Raw genomic sequence first — 24,305 nt, 5'->3', positions numbered from 1 at the left:
TGCTATGGTGTTTCACATCATTATATCTGGTTTTTTTGGTTGCTAAACTATCAAGCAACGGATGCATGACTGTCTCATTCAGCTTTTTCTATGGCCATGATCCTTATCTTCTTTTTTACCTGTACTGCTATTGGTCTTTTTACTTATGGTACTGGATGCTGAGTGTTATTTTTCTTGCTTATTAGAAAGTGGTCAATTTCCAGTACTCTTTGAAGTTGGGTATCCAGTTCTGAGAAAAGAGTGGGAAGCACTGGAGTCTGCTGGAGATGTTTCTGTGGAAGAGGTATGGAGGAAAAATTAATTGTAGATGGAACACTGTTATTAGATTTCTTTTTTCACCTTGATCATTCGGAGTCCTTTTTTCCTCAAATTCGTGATGTATGCCTTTGCTATTTGGTTGACAGTTCAATTCTGAAATGCTAAATTGGGATTGCAAAAGATTCTTAGAACAGCTGTTTGATGCGAATCATAGAGCATTAAATACAAATATCCTGATTTGCATATTTTGGAGGTTACTGGAGGCATTGATATCAGCAGTGCCTGGAGATGTCAAGTTGGTTAGTGATACTTCTTTCTTTGGTTACTTATTTATCTTGTTGTCTAAGAACTGCTCTGGTGCCTTTTCATTGATATTGTAGCTGGATTTTCATGTTGTCGCTACTAAATATGAGGAACTTTGATAATTGCAGGATGGTAATGACAAATGGGTTAGCAGGCTTCAAGATTTGTTCATTTTTTTCGCCACTTCTCAGTTTAAGCATGTTTTCAAACAACACATTCATCACCTCGTCACAAGGTGCAAGGCACTTCCTGTCCGTTTTCTGTCCAGATTTTTTACAGAAGAAGGTGCTTACCTGGCTTCCCCTTTCTCTACTCGCTTTCTTATTCTTCTATTTACCTTGCAACATATTCTTTGTCATTGTTGCTTTTTCTATAATTCCTTACCATGGCTTCCTCCTTTGCTACTGCCTTTTCATTCTTCCATTTAGCTTTCAACATGTGCTGATTCATGTTTTTTTTTTTTTTTACTTCAATAAATAGTAGAATTTAAAAAAGTGTAGTCCAACCTAGCACGAGGGAAGTACAAAAGATGACCACTAAAGAAGACAAAAAAATAGTCTGATGTCTAAAACTTTCAAAGATACAAAAATCCAAAAGGTAAAGAATGGAATCTTTTGATGTTGTAGTCCAATCAATGGACATCAAACAATGACTTTAACATGTTGATTCATGAGTTGAGCCCTTGAGTTGGCCTAAACTGGGTTACTTTTGCAATCTTCTTGGGCATATGAATAAAACATGTTTCATTTTCTTTTTTATTTTTGGTTGAGTTCATCAAGTTTCTCTCCTTTTAATTCCTCTTGCTGTTACTGCTAGAAAAAAAATAAAGAGGTGAAAAGCATGCGCTATCCCAAATGTAGCACCTTTGTAATCATAATTTATAGTAGGAAACAAATTGAAAAACCAGTGGGGCTTACATAGAGCACTTGGATTGTTATTGATAACAGGGAGATATGCAGGAGATGCTAATAATTAATGGCGATTCCTTATTGGTTTGGACTGAAATAAGAGGAAAAAATGTATTTGTGCAATGGTGGTAGGGTTACCCATATTAAGAGCACCCTTGCCAATTTACCTAGGTTTTTCATGTCCCTTTTTCCTCTCCCGGCGAGTGTTGCTAACCGTATTGAGAAGCTCCAACGTGATTTTTTATTTGGTGGGCTAGGTGAAGAGTTCAAATATCATTTGGTTAGCTTGTCCAAGGTTTGTTCACCACTCTCCGATGGAGGGTTGGGAGTTCAGAACTTGCTGGTGTTCAATTGTGCCCTCTTAGGTAAATGGTTGTGACACTATGGGCTTGAAAGAGAGGCTTAGTGGATAGTTGCGGTAGACTCTAAATTTGGCGGTTCATGGGGCTGGTTGTGTTCTTTGGAGCCTTCTGGAGTGTTTGGAGTAGGGTTATGGAAGAATATTAGGAAAGGATGAGAGAAATTTTTGTGTCATACCAAATTTGAGGTGGGAGATGGCTCCAAAATTTGATTTTGGCATGATCAGTAGTGTGGGGATGGGTTGTAGTGAAGGCTCCTTTGAGGACGATTTTTTTTCGCGTGGTCGGCGGCTCTAGGTAAGATAATTTTTCGTGTGGTTTTTTTTGCGTGCCTTTTATGGTGTTTATGGAGGAAAAATAATATATATATTTTTTTTGATAAGTAAGGTTGCAATTTATTAAAAAAGCGTAAGGCTCCCCTATGTACACATGCAGTATATAATAGAACTCTTACAAACCCAGAGCCCTAAAAACAACAAAATAACCTGTCAAGCCCTCCCAGCTAGAAAGCACCCATAACACCCAAAACCCACATGAAGCTCAAATCCCAAAAAACAGTTGAAGCCCCCCCGTCAAAACCCTCCCCGAAAACACCCAAATCTACCCCTAAAGCACCCCAACCCAACAAACCCCCGAAACGCAATACAAACCCCGAAAAACCTTCCCTAAAAACACTCGCAACACCCAAAACCCACATGAGACACCAAAAACCCGAGTTGACAGAAGCCAAAATACAAAGCAAACCCAAAATACAAAGGAAAAGCCAGAGCTACAGGGAAAAAAAGAAAAAAGAAAAAAAGAAAAACTGCAACGGCAGTTGCGCATGGAGGAAAAGGAATAACAGAAGTTTTGAGGTCTAATAGAGGTCTTTGGAGGAGATTAAATCCTTATTCTTCAAAACTTTGTATCTGTGTACATTTGCTTATGCGTCTCTTTTGACAATTAGTTATAATGATTTCCTTGTTCTTTTTGCTACTTCTAGTTAGGTGTTTCCTTTTTTATACTTCCTATATACTTAGGAGCTCCTTACGCTTTTAATGATATGTTGATTATTTATAAATTTTTTTTGGCACAAAATAAAATTTGATTTCAGGAAATTTTTTCATTGAAATCAAAGTCCACATTGAGGGATATTTTGGTCCTTTTGTTGCTGTTTTGGAATGAATAATAATAAGGGAAGGAATTGTTGATTGATGAACGTATTTTGTTTTTTAGGAGTTTGAACTTGGTGAGGCATATTTTAGATTTCTAGAACATATTAATCTGATTTGTCATAGTTATTTAGAATCAGTTTGCATACACATGATCTTATGTTGGTCATTACTTCTTGTAGGTGTTCCTGTTGGAGTCACTATTGAGAGTCTCCAGTGTTTTGCGTTTCTTTGTTTCCATTCAGAAGATAGATTGTCAATTCAACTTCTAGCTGAATTTTCTTCAGTTCTCATCCCATTGACTAGTGGTAACCAGGTATGGATGTATTCATTATTATATTTGGTGTTGCCATCAATGCTCTTTGTGGCCTCTTCGAATCACCGGATTCTAGGAAAGGGGTTGCTTAATATTTTATTATTATTATTATTATGATTTCTTAGGATCTATCGTCTTTCCTTTCAGGATATTAAGATTGCTGCGATGAACTGCATTGAAGGACTATATGCACTGTGGGCTCATGTTGACTTTTCCAGCAAGAAAAATGGTACTATCACTTTCATAATTGTCATGTCCCCACTATGGTCATGTCTAATTCTCATGCCAGTATGGGTGTATTCTGAAACTGTTAAACAACAGGGAACACTGCAATTTGGAGCCATTTTCTTGGTGAACTGTTGGGCTTGATCGTTCAACAAAAGAGGCTTATATTATCAGACAAACAATTTTTGCCTTCATTGTTGGAATCCTTGCTCAGCTCATCTTGCAGTAGCCTTCTAGTGCCACAAAATATTCAACAGAGGTATTGTTGTAATGTTGTTATTATGAAGTCTTTGTACCACCATCTTCATCTTCCCAAGTCATCCTTCTCATTCACTTGGATGATTTATGCTATATATACATTAATCCTTCCCTCTCTCTCTCTCTCTCTCTCTCTCTCTGAGGAAAAGTCTTTTCATTGTTCATGTTTTATGATTTTTCAAACCTAGAAAAGCTCCATGTTCCTCTTGAAGTTGTTATTTTGATAAATGATCATTATCATCTTCTTAAGTGGGTCATTCATGTTCCTATCAAAAAAAAAAAAGTGGGTCATTTGTGAAAATTTTCCGAGTTGGATTTTTCTTATGTTCATTATCAAGCATAGTAGTATTGCTTTTTTATTCACCTACATACTTTTCCAGGTTTGATCAATCTACAAAGGAAAAGATTCTTGCCTTTATTTTGGGTTTTGCTCTAAAGCTTTCTGATTATGGGAAGGTATGCTCTCTATCTGTTATCTTATATTTTTTTTTTTGATAAGTAAAAATTCATTAAAAAGCGCAGAGGGGCGCAACCCTAGTACACAAGAAGTATACAAAGGAGCCCCTAATTAGAGGACCGAAACGAACAAGAAAGTAAAAAATCAGCGTACGGCATACTACCCAAGCTATGCGCCGACACCCAAAGATATAACATATTAAGCGCATTTCTACAAAGAGCCCTAACCTGAACCTCCACATCCTCAAAAAACCTAGAATTTTTCTCACGCCACAAGCCCCACAAAACATAAAGAGGAACCTGCTTCCAAATACGGTGAACAGGACCACGACCCAGCAAAGTGCCCAAGCACTCAATAAATCCAAGACACTACTAGGCATAACCCACTCCACCCCAAACAAACTATAAAAGAAACTCCAAACAACCCGAGCCACGTCACAATGGAGAAGAAGATGATCAACGGATTCTCCATGCGTTTTACACATAACACACCACTCAACCACCACAATACCACGCCTTCGTAGGTTGTCATGAGTTAAAATCTTTCCTAAAGCTGCTGTCCATACAAAGAACGCAACTCGCTTCGGAGCTTTAACACGCCATATACCCTTCTAAGGAAAAGAAGCCGCCTCGTGACAAACTAAAGCTTTATAGAAAGTCTTCACTTCAAAATTCCTCCTCTTGGAAAGAATCCACACCGCCCTATCAACCTCCCCATGCTGAACCCGAGTAGAGTATAACTGTTCGAAGAAGGACATCACCATCTCCAACTCCCAATCTTGAGCATTGCGCGTAAAGAGAACATTCCAATGAGCCACACCTCCTACTATGGACAAATTATCCACCACCCAAGCATTAGGAGAACGCGCAATAGTATACAAAGTTGGAAAACAGAGCTTGAGAGGCCTGTCCCCACACCATAAATCATGCCAGAAGCGAATATGGGACCCATCACCCACCTCAAAACGCAAAAACTTGGCAACATTGTCCCACCCCCTTTGAATAAACTTCCAAACACTGACACCATAAGGCCCCGTCACCGGTAAAGAACACCAACCTCCCCTCACACTCCCATACTTCACCTCAATCACTGATCTCCACAAAGCATCGCGCTCCTGAGAAAACCTCCAGATGCACTTCCCCAATAAGGCTTGATTAAAATTAATAACATTACAAACTCCCAGTCCACCAGCCTTGATTGGAGAACAAATACGATGCCAATTGACTAAATGAAATTTAGTCTCATCACCCATACCGTTCCAGAGAAAATTCCTTTGAAGCCGCTCCAGTTTTTTAGCTACACACAGGAATAGGGAACAGAGATAAATAATAAGAAGGAATGCTGGAAAGAGTACTGTGAATCAATGTCGCCCTACCACCCTTGGATAAATAAAATTTCTTCCAACTAGCCAACCTTCGTTTCACCTTATCAATAACCCCAAATAGAAATAGATTTGAAAGACGCCCCCAACGACATACCCAAATAAGTCATCAGCAGAGACCTAATTCTACACCCCAGAATATGTGCCAAAGACTCCACATCTTCCACCTCGCCAATAGGGACCAATTCGGATTTGCCTAAATTGATCCTCAACCCTGACACCGCTTCAAAACATAAGAAGGTACACCTCAAATTTCGAACGTGTTCGGCCTGTGCTCCACAAAAAATTAAGGTATCATCCGCAAACAATAAGTGATTCACCACTAAAGCTTCATTACCCCTAATGCCCACTGAGAAGCCTGACAGCAAGCCTTGACGCATAGACTCATACAACATCCTGCTAAGCGCTTCCATAACTACCACAAACAACAAAGGAGAAAGAGGATCACCTTGCCTAATCCCCCGTGAGCTCTGAAAGAAACCAGAAGGGGTACCATTAACCAAAATGGAAAATTTCACTGTGGAAATGCAACGTTTAATCCATTCCCTCCACCTCTCCCCAAACCCACATCTCTGAAGCATGTAAAGAAGGAAATCCCAATTCACGTGATCATAAGCTTTCTCCAAATCCATTTTGCACAATAACCCGGCCTCCCCTGACCGCATTTGGCTATCCAAACATTCATTGGCTATAAGAACTGAATCCAAGATTTGCCTTCCACCAATAGAAGCATTCTGAGAGCTCGAGATAATTTTCCCCAACACTGATTTGAGCCTGTTAGCAAGGACCTTAGAAATAATTTTATAGACCCCTCCCACCAAACTAATAGGCCTAAAATCCTTAACCTCCAATGCATCTGCCTTCTTGGGAATTAAGGAAATAAAAGTTGCATTCAAGCTCCTCTCAAACTGGCGACTATTATGAAATTCCGAAAAAACCGCCATAATATCTTTTTTGAGAACCCCCCAACATTGCTGAAAGAACGCCATTGAAAAACCATTTAGACCCGGAGCCTTATCCCCGTTCATCTCCCTCACCACCTCTCACACCTCTTGCTCCTCAAAACCTCGTTCGAACTAGAGACACTCATCCGCATCAATGGAGGAGAAAGAAATCCCATCCACCCTAGGCCGCCACGAAGTCTGCTCGGTGTATAGAGAGTCATAATAATTCACAATATGATCCTTAATTTCCACCGGATCAGAAGACAGAGCCCCATTGATCCTCAAGACTCCCACATGATTGTGCCTCCGATGGGAATTAGCCACCTTGTGAAAGAATTTAGTATTATTATCCCCTTCTTTTAGCCACAAAGCCTGAGATTTTTGCCTCCAATTAACCTCCTCACACAGGAGTGTTTTTTCCAGCTCCCTGATCATGTCTGACTTCTGAACCCGCTCCTCCTCCACTAGCCCCCGAGCTTCTTCAAAACACTCCAGCTCTTTAATACCTTCCAAATTCCTTCTTTTTCTTCCCCACATCTCCAAAAACCTTTGCATTCCATTTCTTCAAGTCCATCTTTAAAGCTTTCAACTTTTTAGTCAGCACATAACTTGGCCGTCCTTGAAAATCATAAGACTCCCACCAACGTTGCAAAAGTTCTACAAAGCCATCGGATTTGAGCCACATGTTTTCAAATTTTTGAAGTATCCTTTCCTTTCTCTTTGCACTCCACAATCCAACATCAAAGGAAAATGGTTCGATAAAAGTCTAGGCAAACGACTTTGTGACACATCAGGGAAATGTTCTTCCTACTCCGGAGATAACAGAAACCTATCAATTTTAGACCATACCTGATTATTGGACCAAGTGAACTGCCCTCCTTGGAGAGGAATATCCACCAAACTCTGCCCATGAATGAACTCCAAGAACTCTTCCATAGCAGCAGAAAAAGCACCAACTCCGGAATGCTCACTTGGAAACCGCACCACATTGAAATCTCCCCCAAAACATCACGGCCTATCCCACCAACTCCTCAATCCAGCCATCTCATTCCACAACACCCTCCTCTCCCCATCATCATTAGGCCCATACACACCCCCAAACGCCCACAAAAAATTGTCATCAACGTTACGCAATGAAACAGCTAAAGTATACCGTCCCATGCAATCATCCACCTTCTCCACAGCCCTCCTATCCCACATAATTAGAATCCCACCTGACGCCCCACTAACCCCTATAAAACACCAATCCACATGTTGGCAACCTCATAAGCTTCGAACCACCTTTCTAGTAATGACTTCTATTTTTGTCTCCATCAAACATACCAAATCAACCTTCCAATCTCTAATGAGCCCTTTAATACGCAATCTCTTGTCTAACTCATTAATTCCCCTAACATTTCACGATAGAATTTTAAGCTTCATTAACACAAAACAAGCCCCTACCTTTTCCTCTCCTTCTATAAGATTGAATCCCCTTCTTGTCATAGTTAATGGAGCAATCCAGCCGCTTAATCTCCCTCTGACCTTTCACTCCTGACACAGAAGGAACCATAGCCAAAGATTGGACCCGCCTGGCTTCAATTAGTTCAAACAAAGCCAACAATTTATCTTCAAATTGGTCACATGTTATCTTATATTTCATGCATGAAGAACTTCTCTGAAGAAGTTTTGTGGGGAAAGAAGTAAATGGGTGTTAATATCTTTTGCAGCTAATGATTCTATCTTTGCTCAAAGGAATGGGTAGAGCCATTTTGCATGTTAAGGATGTTGAGTCGTTTTTATCTTTACTTTTGGAAAGACGCTCTCAATATTACTTTGAACTGGACAAGTCATGCCAGAAATTGTCGAAAATCGAAATTGAGATTCTATGCCTTCTGCTGGAGGTATGTTAATAGATGGTTCTGAACGTTTGTGACTTTCTATCTTTCTTCATATTGTATTTGTGTTTAATTTGAACTTGATCTGCTGTATTAGAGCTGTGCTACACCCTCTTTATTTGATGGACATGCTTTCGGAGGTCATTTATTGAAGGCTTTACAAGTAAGAAGTTATTTGCAACTTGTCTGGATTTTATTTCAATTTTCTGGTATTTGCTGTTACCTTGTATTGACATCTTGTTTTTGAACACTTCAGATGGACAGTATGGCTTCAGAAGACCCAGCTGTTATACAGCCCTGTATCACTGTTTTAAAAATGCTCAGTGGACATCTTTATAGTGAGTTGAAGAATGATTTACAGGTGACCTTTATTCATTAACCGGGAATTCATTCATGATGTTTTACTTCGAAATCATGTGTTTCAGCCTTTTGTAGATTGTTTGATCATGGAACAAAAACAAATTTGTTCTTTTGCTCTTACTAGTTATGTGGCTTCTTTTGGATACTCCTTGTGTAAATGGGGGCACCTCAATTGATTTCATTATGTTTATTTATTTATTTATTTTTGTTCTGAGCTGGAGCTTCTATTTTATCGACTTGTGTTTTTTTTTTTTGTTATGAAACACAATAAATATAATTATTCCTGTTGTGGTTAAGATTTCATTATTATTATTTTTTAACTTTTTTGTTCTGAGCAGGAGCTTCTATTTTATCAACTTGTGTTCTTATTTCGAAATGCTAATGGTGATGTACAACATGCAACCAGAGAGGCCTTGCTGCGCTTAAATGTTTGTCCCTTACTCTCCCAAGTTCAGTTTCTTTTTGTTGTTGGAGTACCTTCAGCATTTTTTTTTTAATTTTTTTTTTATTTTGCTTGGGAGTATTTGAAATCTGTTGGTTGATCATTTTTGCTTTGTTGGTGAGCTCTTACTCTCATTTTGGATATGTTATTTGATGCTCTGAGGGAGAGAAAGTGAATCATGTTTATATGACCATGATGGTAATTTTTTATTATGAGAACTGTGTGCCTGAATGAGCTGAATCAGGCTTCTTATTTGATGAGAAAAAGAGACAAGACAATCTGGACACTTTTGGTTTCCCTTGTACTGCCATTTCATTGGTGAAAATGTCCTCAAAAATTGGAAGCATAACCAACTAAGCTATATTCACTTTTATTAGATGAATCAATTCTGATATCAGTTTCTGGTGAGTTGATTCATCCTTAAGAGCTGGACAAAGCAAAGGGGTAATAAGGAGCCTTCTGTCACTGGATCTTCAGGCCGGTGGGTTATGCTGGCTGAACTGTGTAGCCCAGTAGAATTCTAGATTAATTTAGCTTGTACAAGGTTTGTTTCTTATGCTTTTAAAATGAAAATAGAGGCCCTCGCATGAGGAATTTTTCAGATAAAAGGATTGTCTGAGGGGCATCTTTATGCAAATCCATTAATATCTATTTTTATTTTCTGACAAGAATAGAATGTATTGAGATTGCTGAACCGCCCAGTTTCTTCTATGTCCATAGTTCTTATCCCCGTACAGTTGTTTGTGTTATTGCATTTCACTTTTTTTCCTTTAAAAACGAACAAAATAATGAAGATATGAAGCTTCGTATTAGTCACTCTATTGGCATTTTGCTGAATATTGATCGGTGTTACAATCTTAAGTTAGTGTTGGTTTCTTCATGGTTTTTGGAGCTCGAAGAATGACATCTTGTATGAACACATGCACATTCCAAAAAGAAATAATGTTGTTTGTGTTTCAAAATAATTTCATATGGCTTGCTGATCTAACCTTTCAGTGTCATAAAATTTTCTAAAATAGCAACCTAATCTTCTTGAATGCTATATACAGTGTGAATTATGCCAGATGTAGCTTTGTTTCTTTTACTCTTTTTTTTGTTTATTACTTTTTATCTTATATCATGCTGAATGTCTATGCCATAAAGAAATAAAAAAAAAATCTAATTAATGTCACAAGCACAGTTGATTTACTTCAAGTTTTTTTAAGCAATATGAAGATAAACTATGCGTTTTGGATGTTGCAGATATCTTGCTCCACCGTTGGCTGGATGCTTGATATTATACTCGACCAGGAAAGTCTTATAATTAGTTCGGCGTATGGCAAGAAGAAAAAGAAACTAAACGTGCATTGTAGATCAAACCTGCCTCATAATGTGATATGTAAAGGAGAAGATGCACTCTCTTTGCTTAGCTCTGTCTTTGATATTTTGCTACTGAAGAAAGACATAGCAAACAGGTCTGCTTTTTTGATCTGGATTTCGTATAATTATGCTGGTTGAGTCGGCAGAGCACTTGCCACTTCTAATGCCAATGCTTTGTACTTTCTCAGGCTAACCAGATTTAGTTTGTTGGTTGCAGGGATTCTCTTTTAGCACCCTTATTTAATCTTCTTGGCAAAGTTTTCTCAGATGAGTGGATACATGGCATTCTTGCACAGGATCAAAAGTTGATCCAAGTATCACCAAGCATTTCTCAGACCATGTCTAGCACCATATGTTATATTCAGCAGACACTTTTAATAATCCTGGAAGATATTTGTACTTCACTCGTTAATACTGTTCTTAAGGTATGCCGCCCATTTTTCTGGGTTGGGAAACATCAATTATGCTAATAGTTACTGTTTGTCTGGTTTCAGTATTTGTTCCTGTTTTTGTAATTACATGGTACTCATCTTCATGGCAGGATGACATAATAAATGAAATCAACATCAAATTGTTGGTCGAGTGTGCCCATTCTGTAAAGGATGCAGCCACCCGTAACCATGTATTTTCATTAATTTCCTCTATTGCGAAGGTCATCCCTGAAAAGGTGTTGGACCATATACTAGATATTCTTACTATCATTGGAGAATCAGCGGTCTCACAGGTTTGTCAGTTTATTCGTTTTCCTTGCATTGGTTACATTGGAGCATATTTTATTTTATTTTTTGTACAGAATAATGGTATTTCTGTTGAATCAATGTTCTGAAACCCAATCCAAGGTGAAAAAAAAAATTTAATTTTTTTTGAAAGCCTAGAGTCCATTGACAAGTTCTTAAATATTATGCACAAATTTTGAACTTCAACCTTGGGTTAGAGTTTCAGTTGGCTGATGTTTAATCTAGAATAAAAATTAGGTTCTTAAAATTCAGTTGCATTCTTGTTTTGGATTGATTGGTATACATAACTTACATACCCGTATGGGATTGAGCCCATGACCTGACCTCCACCCCTTGTTTTCAGCAAAGGATGCCATTTAGTCCAACGGCAATCGGCAACAATTCAATTCTATGTCTTATTTCTGTGCTAATAGCTTTAATCTTTCTAATCTGTCTACAGACTGACAGTCATTCGCAGCATGTATTTGAGGATCTTATATCTGTAGTTGTTCCCTTTTGGCTGTCTAAGACACACAATGTGGACAAATTACTTCAAGTAAACTGTCTATCTTTGTCTTATCAGTCACCATCTCTTCTGCTCCATTAGTCGTGTTGTTTGTAATCTAGTATTTTAACTTGGTTGAGTTTGTCCTATAGGTTTTTATGAACGTGTTGCCTGAAATTGCTGAGCACAGAAGGCTGTCAATTGTTGTATACTTATTAAGGTACTATCAAGTTATCTTTTATTTCTTTTCTTGTCTTGTTGATTCTTCAGCTCCAGTCTAAGTTGAAATGCTTCTCTACAGGTCTCTGGGAGAACATTGTAGCTTGGCACCATTGATTGTCCTTCTATTCCGTTCTTTGGTTTCAAGGAAAGGATTATCTTGCCTTCAAATTTTGTGCGATTCAGATAGTTTCGTATCATCGATGCATAGAGAGTGGGAGTATGTATTTGCGGTGCAAATTTGTGAGCAATATTCATGCCTGATTTGGCTTCCTGCTCTTGTTATGCTGCTTCAACGAATAAGGAAAGGTAATTTGTGCCAAGAGCTATTTATGGAATTGCTGTTGGCATTGCAGTTCACTTTACACAAAATGCAAGATCCAGAATTTGCATTCAAGCTTCAATCAGGGGAAGATTCAGATGACATTCAGGTTCAAATCTTTGTACTTTTTTTTTTCCCTCTAACTTTGTATATTAATAATTATTTGTTTTTTCAAGAACCAGTTGGCTACAATATGTCCTGTCATCTGCTACCCTGTTGACCTTAGATTATTGTATTCTGCTACCCAGTTGAATGATACCACCGTAGCATGCCTTAAGGCTCAGAGAGTAATTGAAATCCTGACTTGCCTAAAGGGTGGAGATGGTAATTCCTCTCAAATCTATTCTAGCAACAGAGGCTTTATTGCCAGTCTGATATGAATATGGTATAAAGGGGATCATCTAGTGGATTGGATTGTGATTTGTTCTTGACAGAAGGGGTTGATGACTATAAGGCATCAAGATACGTAGTTAAATTGGATGTGGCTGGTCTTTTGCCATTATATTCTTAGTCCGTACTTATTCATGTCACTATAAGTGAGTTGAAAAGAATGCATATTTGAGATACAATTCATGTTTCAATTTATAAGGAATTAAAAGAAATTGTCCATATCTATCTCTATCTAATGACACCAACTTTTTAGAGTTGCAGGATCTTAGGAAATTCATAGCTAGATTAGATTTCTTAATAAGTTCTTGAAGGCTTCTAGGATTGCTATTGATTTTTAAGGACTTAGTTGGTTAGTTTATGAAAAGGAAAGAATCTTTAAGGAATTTGATGGTAATCCATACCACTCAAATTTCCTCTCCAGATAAGCAAGCCACTCTAAAAACACTTAGGGATCAATCTTTCCAGCAAAGTCTGGTACTTCTGAATTGGTCGTTATATGTTCAACCACCTTATGATAATCATGTCTCTCATAGTGATTTGTTCAAAAGAGTAGCTTGTGGTATTTCAAAAGTATATGTTGCTCTAGAATTAACCTGACAGGATCTTCCTCTAGAACAACATCTTTATCCTTGGAGCCACTGCTTAAATGGTTAGGATTGTTGACTGAAGATTCATTCTTGTGAAGAAAACCAGTCTGTTACTCTTCAAATTTGGCTTCAAAGGCATCAAGTTTTTCTGCATTTGTACAGATATAGTCTTGCCTTTGCTGGTTCGTCATTTTTCCTATAAGGCCAACTTATTCTAGTTGTCAAAGTGTTAATTAGGCTCTGATACCAATTTGATGCAGGATATTTAGAAAATGGGGTACTACATTAGGCTCTTCATAAGTTTTGAAGGCTTCTAGGACGAGGTTTGTTCTTAAAGGACTTAGGGATGGCTAGGTTAACTAAAAAAAAATCTTGAGGGAATTTAATGTCAATTTAGTAATAAAGCAGTGAATTCAAAAAGAATTGAAAATAAAAAACCCTAGGCAATCAACACTTAGATTTCATAAGAAATCACATGTAGGAAGGAGAAGACAATAACACCTTCAAAATTTTAAGACAAATGCTGGAATTTTGTTAGACTCAAATTTCTGAATTACATAAAAGCCTTCCTAATCTTTTCCTACAAGTACTAGGATTCCTAAACGAAAAAGAAACGAAAAGAAAAACTACTAAACCAAGTACGGAATGACTAAATCAAAACCGAAAAGGAGTCCAAGACATAAACTACGACTCGTGGGCCTCTCATACAATCCATTTCAATAAATCTAGTAATAACCAGAGTGGCATTAGAAAATTTAAGAAAACTGAATCAAAACTAAACCAATAGGATCCTCAAGCCTGCCTTATGATGCTGCTTCTGTGGCAAGTATAATTTGGAATGCTATCCACTTTGTCCCATGTTAATTATTTGGAGGTAGAAGAATCGATGGCTGGGGGTCATCAGTAATTAGATTGAACTCTACTTTAATGAGGTCTCCCTACATTTGGATGAAATCACATGGTGGATTCCATTCATTCTCCTTTTTAGATCTTTGTAATTGTTGACTTTGATCTTGGAAATATTTTGTATACTTTCGGAGTGTTTAAACTGTGTATTTTTTTTTTTTTTTTTTTTATTTGTTAAGTAAATTGATTTCATTAAAAACCAATGGGCGCACCCAAGTACACAAGAAGTATACAAGAGAAACACCTAAACAAAAAAAGAAAAGAGAAAAAAAAAGTCATGAAAAGTAGGAATGTGAAAACAATCATAAGTAACTATCCACTGAAATGTAGTTTTAATAAGAAGCTCTGATTATTTATGAAAAAATATATTTCACACCAATTAAATTTTTCATATCCTAGGTATCCATGTTTGAGCTAAAATGAGAGTAACCTGCTGAGATTAGAGTTAGTCGAGGCTTGGGAATTGTGGCTCGTGTGATTTTGACTGCTGGTGTTGTTTCCTAAACTTGGCTTCCTTTTTCCATGTGAATTGCGATTATCTTGTTTTGGTCTTAAGCAGCTAATCTAACCTAAAGAAACTCAGTACTAAGATTCAATAGTGATAAATTTGTGTGTGAAGGGTACCTTTTTGAGCCCCCCCCCCCCCCCCCCCCCCCCCCCCCCCCCCGCATTGATGTTGGACCATAATTTTGAATATTTGATCTTGCATTCCCAAGCGCTTTTGCTGGCTGCATCATTTAGTAAGACATATATATTAATTTTACATTCATTATACTATCAAGATCTTAATATATATATTTTTTGATAACTAATAAACCAATCTCAATGCAAGCGTAAGGCGCCCCCTAAGTGCACAAGAAGTATACAAAAGAAACCGCCTAACTAGAAAGAGCGAAACGAACAAGGAAGTCACTATAATTAATCGACAAAGGAGACACATACATCGTCGTCCATAAATACAATGTTTCGTAGAACAAAGATAAAATTTCCCCCAACATCCTTTCCCTGTTCTCAAAGTTTCTATCATTCATTTTCCTCCACAAACATCAAAAGAGGCACATAGACACCATTTTCCACACTGCAACACTCCTTGGCCTGCCAGAGGACCACCAACAGTCATACAGATCAACAACACGTCTAGGTATAACCCAGGAAATCCCAAAACTACTGAAAAAGCACTCCAAATGGCGGAAGCCATATCGCAATGAAGACAGGTGGTCTACAGACTCCCAATTCCTCTTGCATATGCAACATTTGTCCATCACTATAACGTGCTGCCTCCTGAGATTATCCAAGGTGAGGATCTTGCCTAGAGCCGCCGACCACACAGAAAAGACCGCCCTCGAAGGAGCTCGAGTCTGATCTTAAATTTTTTTAATCTTCATAAACTTAATATCATCCTAGAATGGAGTGGAACTTTTTTAATTTATGGCTCCCTATGTACTGGGGTTGCGCCCCTGTGCGCTTTATTTAGATTGAATTACTGATTAAAAAAATTATGGCGGTTATGGAATGTTAAGATAGACATACCTAGTGTAGGCTATGATATTTAAAGTTTTTCATTTTTGAAGAGTAATAATTAGTTGAAAGTCTTATCAAAAAAATAATTAGTTGAAAGTCACATGTGAGTGCCCATGTAGTAATAATGCTTTCATGGCTTCTAGAATTCAAAAAGGACCTTTGTGGGATGGTGGATGAGTTCTTATCTAGTGAAGTAGAATGTGGTTTGTCTCTTGAGTGTGGAAATCTGTCTTTAAGAAGGATGAGCATTTTTTATCAAGCTTTCTCAGAGAAGTGGTTGTAGCGCTAGGCAGAGAGCAGAACCAAACTTTGAGCAGGTGTTTTTTTGTATGAAATATGCGAAATTTGGGTTGAGCATACATTTTTAGATGGTGAGGCTTTGAGGTGCAAAGGCATAAAGGGTGTTCAGATGATGTTTCTAGGGTTTATTGAACTTGTCCTTGGGGACAGTATGAGGTTTTGCTTTTTGTTTGATTTGTTGTTGGAAAAGGTAGTTTTGATGGATTTGTTGTTTGATTTGGTCAGCCATGACCGATAAGAAGTCAGACTATTAAAAAGAGCAGTACGCACCCACATTATAATACCTTCCAGCAGAAAAGCCCAACTAACTACAACAATACATTGAGAGAATACCATACCAACAGACTAAACGAAGACCCCCCTCCACAAGGAAAGGAGTCCTCTTTCTATACGCAATACCCAATTTCGTAATAGGATAGCCTAGTGGCCAAGACTGGAATTCTTAAACCTTTCTTTGCCTTCCTGCTGTCTTACAGCTTATTAGAGTCCTCAAGGTAGCTTGCTTTCTAGTGAGTTCTTTCTTTCTTTTTAGTTCTTCCAAGGGTTCATAAGGGAGAGTAAAGCGAAGGACTTGACCTTGAAGAATTGAAGAGAGTGCTACTTATCAAAAAAAAAGAATTGAAGAGAGTGCTAGTAGATTGAGCTGTAGGTGCATGGACTTGGCTAGTGAAGCACAACCACTCTTCTTTTGTTTTAGCTACTTATAAGGAATCTTCTAGCGTTCATGGACGTCGCTCCGGCTCCGATTAGGTCTAAAGTGGATTCTGTTCACGCCCCTCTACCAAACTCTTCAGTCGGGCTGGTGCTGGGTTGGCCGCTTTTCCTTCTCCATCAGGGGCGGCTGTGTTGGGAGAGAAGATCCGTTGTTCTCTTCCTGTGTTGCAGTCTTCTAAGCCCTTCCAGAGATACTACAGAATGGCTAGAGAACTCAGGGTAGGCCATTCTGTGAAATGGAACGAGGTGTTGTTAGCTGATTCACTGGTAGCTTCGAAGACGCCTGTCTGTAATGGTTCAGTTATAGCGCCTCCAGTGAAGAAGTCTGCGGGTTCGACGAAGAAAAGCTTCCTTCAGAAGGGGTTCCTCAACCCTCCGCCTCGGGAGGTTAAGGATGTTGGAGTGGAAAGTCTTCCCTCCCCCCCAAGTTGTCCTCCACCCGTAGAGGGCAATGGCTCTTCCCAATCTCGGAATTGGCCTGTTGGGTTTGATCAAAATGGGGAGATTGTTGTTTGGGAGAAGGACAATGATTTTTGGGAGGGGTTGCCCTTGGACTGAGAGATGGATGGTTTCCAAGATGAGGAGTCTTTGGCTATCTTGGATGCCTTGGAAGAAGATATCCATCGGGACAAGATGATTGCTCGCCAGAAGACAAAAGGCAAGAGGGAGCTATTGAATTTGAAGAGCTCCATCAATTATGGCGATGCTAGCACTTCCTCTAAGCGTTGGAAAGGAAAAGCTCTTATGTTGTATGGGGTTTTAGTTTGGGGGCTTTCGGGGCAGGTTTGAGTGCTTGGTAGGGGTTGTGTTTGTATTTGGGGAGCTTCCTTTGTTTCTTGGGTGTCTGTTGGGGGCTTACCTTTTTTGTGAGTTCTTTTGGGTTTCTTGTAGTTTTGGGGTGCTTCTTTTGCTTCTTGGGTGTTTGTTGGGGGCTTACCTTTGTTTTTTGGGTTTTTGGGGCTTTTCTTTGTCTTTTGGCTTTTCTTTGTTTTTGTGGGCTAGCTGGGTAATTCTTCTGTATACTTCCTATGTACTTAGGGTGCTTTACGCTTTTTTTAATAAAATCTTCTTACTTATCAAAAAAAAAAAAGGAATCTTCTAGGCTTTGTCCTTTGCTATGTACGGAGGCAGTGCTTAACACTTGAGCCTCGTTTTTTGCGAGCAATTCTAAAGTTGTAATTAGATTCAGCTAATTCTTTCTTGGAGTAATTCTACTCGTATTGCTCTTTTGGTGATGAAAGGATAGAGCACATTGGGGGCTAACAAGGAGTAGAGATTCTTTTTATGAGGCTCTGAGACAGTCTACTGGTATAGGGTTCCCTTGGAAGAGTGTGTGGTATACAAGTTTCCATAAAAATTGCATTATATTTTCTTTTTTGGGACAGCTACTTCGGGTAAGATATTGACGGTTGAAAACCTCAGAAAGCGGTGCAAAATACTTACAGATTAGTGCTGCATATGTAGAACCAGTGGTGAGACAGCCGAGTACCTTTTGCTATACCGCATTGTGGCATGAGATTGTGGTTGCTAGTGTTTCTCTTCTTTAGAGTCATTAGGTGGTGTGCAAGAGGCTATAAAGGTGCTTGCGTGTTGGAAAGAAAAGTTTGGTCATGGTGATAGTTATAAAATTTGGTGGGCTTTTCTAATGTTTACACTTAACATGAAAGTAATAGTCAGACTCGAAATGGATCGAGTTCAGTTGGACTATGCATAGGTCTATGTTTTCCAAATCCTTGTACAATTCAGTGACTGTTTTAGGCAGTATCGACCTTCTCCTCTTTTTTTTTTGATGATAAATAATCGAAATTCATTGAAACCAAAGGGCGCATCAAAGTACACAAGAAATATGCAAGAGAAATACCTAACCAAAAAAAGAAAAAAGAGCAAAAAAGTCATGAAAACTAGAACAATCATGAGCAGCCATCCAATGGATAAGGGCATTAAAGAAAAAGGCCTTTAACTCTGCTACCGTCCTCACTATCATTGAAGCTTTCATCATTTATTTCTCTCTAAATACATCACATCAAGCAAAACTTTCATCCTCCAATCGCTTCGCTTTGAGGACTACCAAATTGCCCTCTCGAACGAGTGAAGAGATCTCTCACTCGATGAGGCATGGCCCATGCTAAACCAACAAGCTGAGGATGGAGTTGCATAAGGCACTTGCTATTTCACAATGGAGTAACAGATAGTCCATAGATTCCCCACTCTTCTTATACAAGCAACACCAATTTACCATAATCATATGCTGCTTCCTCAAGTTATCCGAAGTAAGGATCTACCTAAAGCAGCCGACCAAACAAAGAAAGCCACTTCCAAAGAGCTCGTACACTGCCAAATACTCCTCCAACGTAAAGGAGAGCTGTCATGGGGATTAAGACATTATAGAACGATCTTACATCAAATATCCCTTTCTTGGAGGGGTTCCGACAAATGTAACCTTTATGCGGATATTTTGTACACCCCCTTTGTATCTGTTTGAATTCCTTGTTCTTTAATAAATTTGTTACTTATTGAGGAAAAGGAAATTATGCTTCTGGAATAATAGAATGTTTGACGCAAAACTAAAATTTGAATTTGGAAAACTTTACTTTACCAATGAGCTGTAGCTAAAGCAAATTCATTGATCAACCGTGATTGTTTACTGTTTAGTTGCCTCTGGAACTCCATGAACACAGCAAAATGATTTCTTCACATGCAACTTGGTGCATCTACATGCAGAGTCTTGTTCTACAAAATGTGTATGACAACATTTCTTAAATAGTTATCTTTATTATTCTAGATGCCATATCAATTGCTGTAAATGTACTGGATGTTGAAGGTGATCATGTAAGAGATTTTGAGTCATTTGTTGGATTCTCATTGCATTGTTCTCGCTGCATTGGCTTCATTGCTATGAGAGTTTTTGTAAAATATAGATAATATAATTTTTCACAATGCATCTGTTGTATAGTTTCCTTCTTTCTTTTTGAATGACCATCATTTTGGATTTTGGGTGATCAAAACAATAAGCATTTTTTTTTTGTCTGAATATGTTTGAATGACAAGGGAAGACACTGACATCTGACTCAACCATATCTGCTGCTATATATAGTTTTTTCTTTCTTTCTTTTTGTGGGTGCCTATGGTAGCGAGCAATTTTTAGTTAAAATGATGGTGATGGATTCTTTAATTTCACAGAGAACACTTGAAGAACTCATGGAACAGGTTGTTTCTGTCTTACAACTAGTGGATGCAAGTAGGAAGCAAAAAAGTATTCCTGTTGTTGTCAGGAAAGAATTGAAGGAGTGTATGCATGCTGTCTTGAGGCATATTACCATGCATATGATTCCTTCAGCATACTTCAAAGGCATCATCAAATTACTTGGCCAGGCAGATGGAAATGTGAAAAAGAAGGTACTTATGATGGAATCTTTGTTCATAAGATGAGTAGGTTCTGCGTTTGTTCATAAGTAGAGTTGACATATAAGTTGAAATAGAATACCCATGGGTAAACAATTTAAGTTGGTTGTAATTTGAAGTAATTTTTGTGAAGATGATATGGGAAAAGGAACATGGGTGACAGTATAAGATGTTCTTACTTTTTCTCATGAAATGAATGCTTCCAAACATATATTAAAACAAAATGCAAATGTCCCTGGTAGCATACAGGCTATTGTGTTTCACACCTATACTGCTATTTCATTTGGATAGAAGCATTATGGACTAGAAGTCGTCGCACTATCCTTTATGTTTGTCTATTAGTACATTTGACTTTGATCATTCAAATGCACAAAATTGTCATGTCACTTCATATAATTAGTTATACTTTCATGCAGGCTCTTGGGCTTCTATGTGAAACAATTAGGGATCATGACACAGTTAAATCTAAGCGTAAGAGTAGAAGGGGTTTCAATCCAGACTTGCGTAGTAATTGGCTTCATATGGATGAAACTGCTCTTGGATTGTTTGAGAAGATGTCTTTGGAAATTATTTCTTTGGTGGATGAATCAGTTGATGATTCAAATACTTCCTTGAAACTGGCAGCAGTTTCGGCACTAGAAGTTTTGGCCAGCAGGTTTCCTTCTAACTATTCCATCTTTTGCAAGTCCCTTGCATCTGTCTCCGAAGGTATTACTTCGCACAACTTCGCCATATCTTCTGGTTGCCTTCGTACAACTGGTAGTTTGATCAATGTGCTTGGGCCAAGGTCACTAGCTGAGCTTCCTCGCATAATGGACAATGTGATAAAGATTTCTGTCAAAGTCTCTTCATGTTCAGATCTAAAGACAAAATATGGTGATGAGAAACCTCCTGCTGCAGTAACGACTTCCAAGGAATCTCTTTTTATGTCTATTCTTGTCACATTGGAGGCAGTTGTACACATGCTGGGTGGCTTTTTAAACCCATATCTTGGAGATATTATAGAAATTTTGGTGCTTCATCCTGAATATGTATCAGGTACAGATCTAAAGTTGAAATTGAAAGCTGATGTAGTTCGAAAACTCCTTACCGAGAAAATCCCCGTAAGCCTTCCTGTTAGAAATCTGATATTTGTCTTTTTTCTGAAACCCATTATGTTGAGGTAATTTTGTTTATTTATCTGTATTGTTTCACTTTCAGGTGCGACTTTCTCTTCCGCCTTTGCTCGAAATATACTCTAGTGCTGTTCAGTGTGGAGATTCAAGCTTGGCAATTGCTTTTGAAATGCTTGCAAACGTAGTTGGTTCAATGGATAGATCATCTGTTTATGGTTACCATACAAACATTTTTGACCTTTGCTTGCGTGCTCTTGATCTCCGCTTTCAACACCCGGTTTCGGTTCAAAATATTGATGTTGTAGAAGAAAGTGTCATCAGTGCAATGATTGCTCTGACTATGAAACTCACTGAGACCATGTTCAAGCCTCTTTTTATTAGGAGTATCGAGTGGGCAGACTCAGATCTGGAAGAATCTGGAAGCACAAAAAGCTCCAATATAGATAGGGCTATATCTTTTTATAGCCTGGTGAACAAACTTTTAGAAAACCATCGGTGAGTGTACATCTTATATATTGTCTTTGTATTACTCTATTTATGGTTTTCTAGTTTTCTTTAAGTGATCTAATTTTTTTGTTGAGAAATGCGAGAGGTACTAAATTTTTTACCAAGAGATGGGGGTACTAAGATGATGTGGATCTTATTCATTGGTACCTGTAACATTTCTTTTTATTAATTGTTTTGATCATCTCTAATGAATAAGCTCCACATCATTTTAGTACCCATCTCTTAGTAAAAAGTTTGGTACTCCTAGCATTTCTCTTTTTTTGTTTGGCATTTACGCTCTCTCTATTTATAGTTGGTAATGTGTAGTTTGCTTATGTCAGCGTCATTTCTTTTTTCATTTTCTCAGTCTGAGAGGCATGGAGTTGTTATTTTGAATTACTTAATATGTATGTGGCTTTATTACTTTAATATATTCAGTGACCTCATTCCAATTTTTCTATGCTGCAGGTCCTTATTTGTTCCTTACTTTAAATATTTGCTCGAGGGTTGTGTACATCATCTTACTGATGCTGGAGATGCAAAAACTTCTGGTTTGACGCAAAAGAAAAAGAAGGCCAAGATTCAGGAGGCAAACAACATGAAAGAGGATTACAGTGTTTTATCACTACGAAGTTGGCATCTCCGGGCATTAGTTATATCATCGTTACATAAATGCTTTCTCTATGATACTGGGAGCCTGAAGTTTCTTGATTCCTCAAATTTTCAGGCTAGTCAATCTCTATCGTTTCTCCCTCAATTTTCTAGAACATTGTATATATTTTTAACAAATAAATTGCAGCTCTTTACATTATTTCTCCCAATATAGATCTTAGTTTGGGAATTTTGTGTTACATCTTGAGTGCACTTACAGCAGCTGCTGCAGCATTGCATTTAATTGCCTGTACATTAGGATTTTGACATTAAATATGGCTTGTGTAGTTTATGATCGACTTATTGGATTGTCTCATCACTTGTTTTTTTTTTTAGGAAAAGTACACATACCCCCCTCAACCTCATTGTCAATATTTAATAGGAAAAGTTAATTCTTATTTTCTTCTTGATTGTTGTTGTACCTTAAGCAAGCGTAGTAGTCATGATTTGAGACATGACTTATCCTGACTCCCATCTTTTGAAATTTTGAACCAAAAATGGAAACTACCAAAATTATTGGAATTTTCATTCTTAAGCTATTGTAATTACTGTTTTGATTTTTTGTTTTTTCCTTCCACTGATTTAAGCTTGGCATGCCTTTCACAGGTTCTGTTGAAACCCATTGTTTCACAGCTTGTCATACAGCCACCAACTTCTCTCGAAGAGAATCCAAACATACCATCCATGAAGGAGGTTGATGACTTGCTGGTTGTTTGCATTGGCCAGATGGCTGTTACTGCAGGAACTGACCTTTTGTGGAAACCCTTGAACCATGAGGTGAGTTTAAAAGCTATTACACAATCTATCAATGCAAGAAGGCCTTTTAAACTAAACTTCTTGGGCTTCAAATGATAAATGTTCTTTAAACACTAAATGCAAGACGTCTTGGGCCTTAATTTCAGAATTGGGTAATGACGTGCTCAAATATGCATGTGATCTTATATTTTCAGTGACTAGTAAGATATAATTGCTATGCTTTTCCATTAGTTGTCATGATTGTTCTCGCATATGTTATTCTTTTGTCCGGAGAAAGACCAATTGCTGCTGATTTTTCTGAAATTTTGCCAAAAGTTGTTTGAATAGAAAAAAAGAAAGAAAGAAAGAAAAGAAAGTATTCAAATGATCTTAATCTCATCTTCATCCATTTTCCAATATTGTCTGGAACAATAGTTTGCAAACTCTCATTTGTGTGCTTTCTTTGAATTGATGTTGCAGGTTTTGATGCAAACTCGTTCTGACAAGGTGCGGGCTCGAATTTTGGGCCTGAGAATTGTTAAATATCTTGTGGAGAATTTGAAAGAAGAGTATCTAGTATTCTTGGCTGAAACCATTCCCTTCCTTGGTGAATTGCTGGAGGATGTGGAGATATCTGTTAAATCTCTTGCACAAGATATTCTAAAGGAAATGGAGTCCATGAGTGGTGAAAGCCTTCGGCAATATCTTTGATGTTGTGAACTAGCCGACCATGATGCCCTTTATCCTTTTCCAGGGGCGACATCTGGTGCAGCAGATTTGGGCTTTCGCCGGCTTTGTTTTTGGTATATCTTTTCTAGGGAAGCTGTAAATTATAGGGTTTTCAATTTATGGGCGGCTGTGGACAACCAACAAGCTTGCTTTGAGCAAGGTGAGATTTTTTTTCCGGAGAGAGAGGTCATGGCTTTAAGGCCCTGTAATGGAATTAGTGTGTAAGCAATTATCTCATGTTCTATAAATGCAGTTTGTTCTTGCGCTAAAGAATCCCTCTATTGTTACTTCAGCAACACATTTTACGTTAATTTATAGGGAGAAATATAATTTATTATATTGAGTTTTTCCTTGTTTTTTTTTTTTTTAAAAAAAAAAAAAAAAAAAACTCCTTCAGTTTCTAATTTTT

The 24,305-nt window shown here is 38.0% G+C and overlaps 1 protein-coding gene across 2 annotated transcripts in view; it reads left to right on the top strand.

The window, feature by feature from the left end:
* The window catches only part of LOC133870364 (uncharacterized protein At3g06530), a 39,892-nt gene extending 15,723 nt beyond the window's left edge, over window positions 1–24,169 (top strand). Inside the window, exons 17-39 of one of the 2 annotated variants that reach the window (XM_062307468.1) lie at window positions 204–283; window positions 405–557; window positions 690–846; window positions 3,162–3,295; window positions 3,443–3,524; window positions 3,617–3,779; window positions 4,159–4,234; window positions 8,270–8,443; window positions 8,535–8,600; window positions 8,694–8,798; window positions 9,136–9,225; window positions 10,482–10,693; window positions 10,816–11,023; window positions 11,140–11,322; window positions 11,775–11,870; window positions 11,972–12,039; window positions 12,121–12,469; window positions 19,959–20,174; window positions 20,597–21,283; window positions 21,381–21,790; window positions 22,250–22,508; window positions 23,039–23,209; window positions 23,648–24,169. In XM_062307468.1, the coding sequence (XP_062163452.1) occupies window positions 204–283; window positions 405–557; window positions 690–846; window positions 3,162–3,295; window positions 3,443–3,524; window positions 3,617–3,779; window positions 4,159–4,234; window positions 8,270–8,443; window positions 8,535–8,600; window positions 8,694–8,798; window positions 9,136–9,225; window positions 10,482–10,693; window positions 10,816–11,023; window positions 11,140–11,322; window positions 11,775–11,870; window positions 11,972–12,039; window positions 12,121–12,469; window positions 19,959–20,174; window positions 20,597–21,283; window positions 21,381–21,790; window positions 22,250–22,508; window positions 23,039–23,209; window positions 23,648–23,878 (4,370 nt within the window). In that variant the 3' untranslated portion in view covers window positions 23,879–24,169. Of the gene's footprint in view, window positions 1–185; window positions 284–404; window positions 558–689; window positions 847–3,161; window positions 3,296–3,442; window positions 3,525–3,616; window positions 3,780–4,158; window positions 4,235–8,269; window positions 8,444–8,534; window positions 8,601–8,693; window positions 8,799–9,135; window positions 9,226–10,481; window positions 10,694–10,815; window positions 11,024–11,139; window positions 11,323–11,774; window positions 11,871–11,971; window positions 12,040–12,120; window positions 12,470–19,958; window positions 20,175–20,596; window positions 21,284–21,380; window positions 21,791–22,249; window positions 22,509–23,038; window positions 23,210–23,647 lie in introns of both variants that reach the window. The other variant, XM_062307467.1, reaches the window with a different exon arrangement.
* Window positions 24,170–24,305: the final 136 nt, after the last annotated feature.

This window comes from Alnus glutinosa, chromosome 6 (assembly GCF_958979055.1).
Source record: "Alnus glutinosa chromosome 6, dhAlnGlut1.1, whole genome shotgun sequence".
Taxonomy (NCBI): Eukaryota; Viridiplantae; Streptophyta; class Magnoliopsida; order Fagales; family Betulaceae; genus Alnus; species Alnus glutinosa.
Note: the sequence above shows the minus strand (reverse complement) of the source record. Positions and strands in the feature narration are given on the sequence as shown.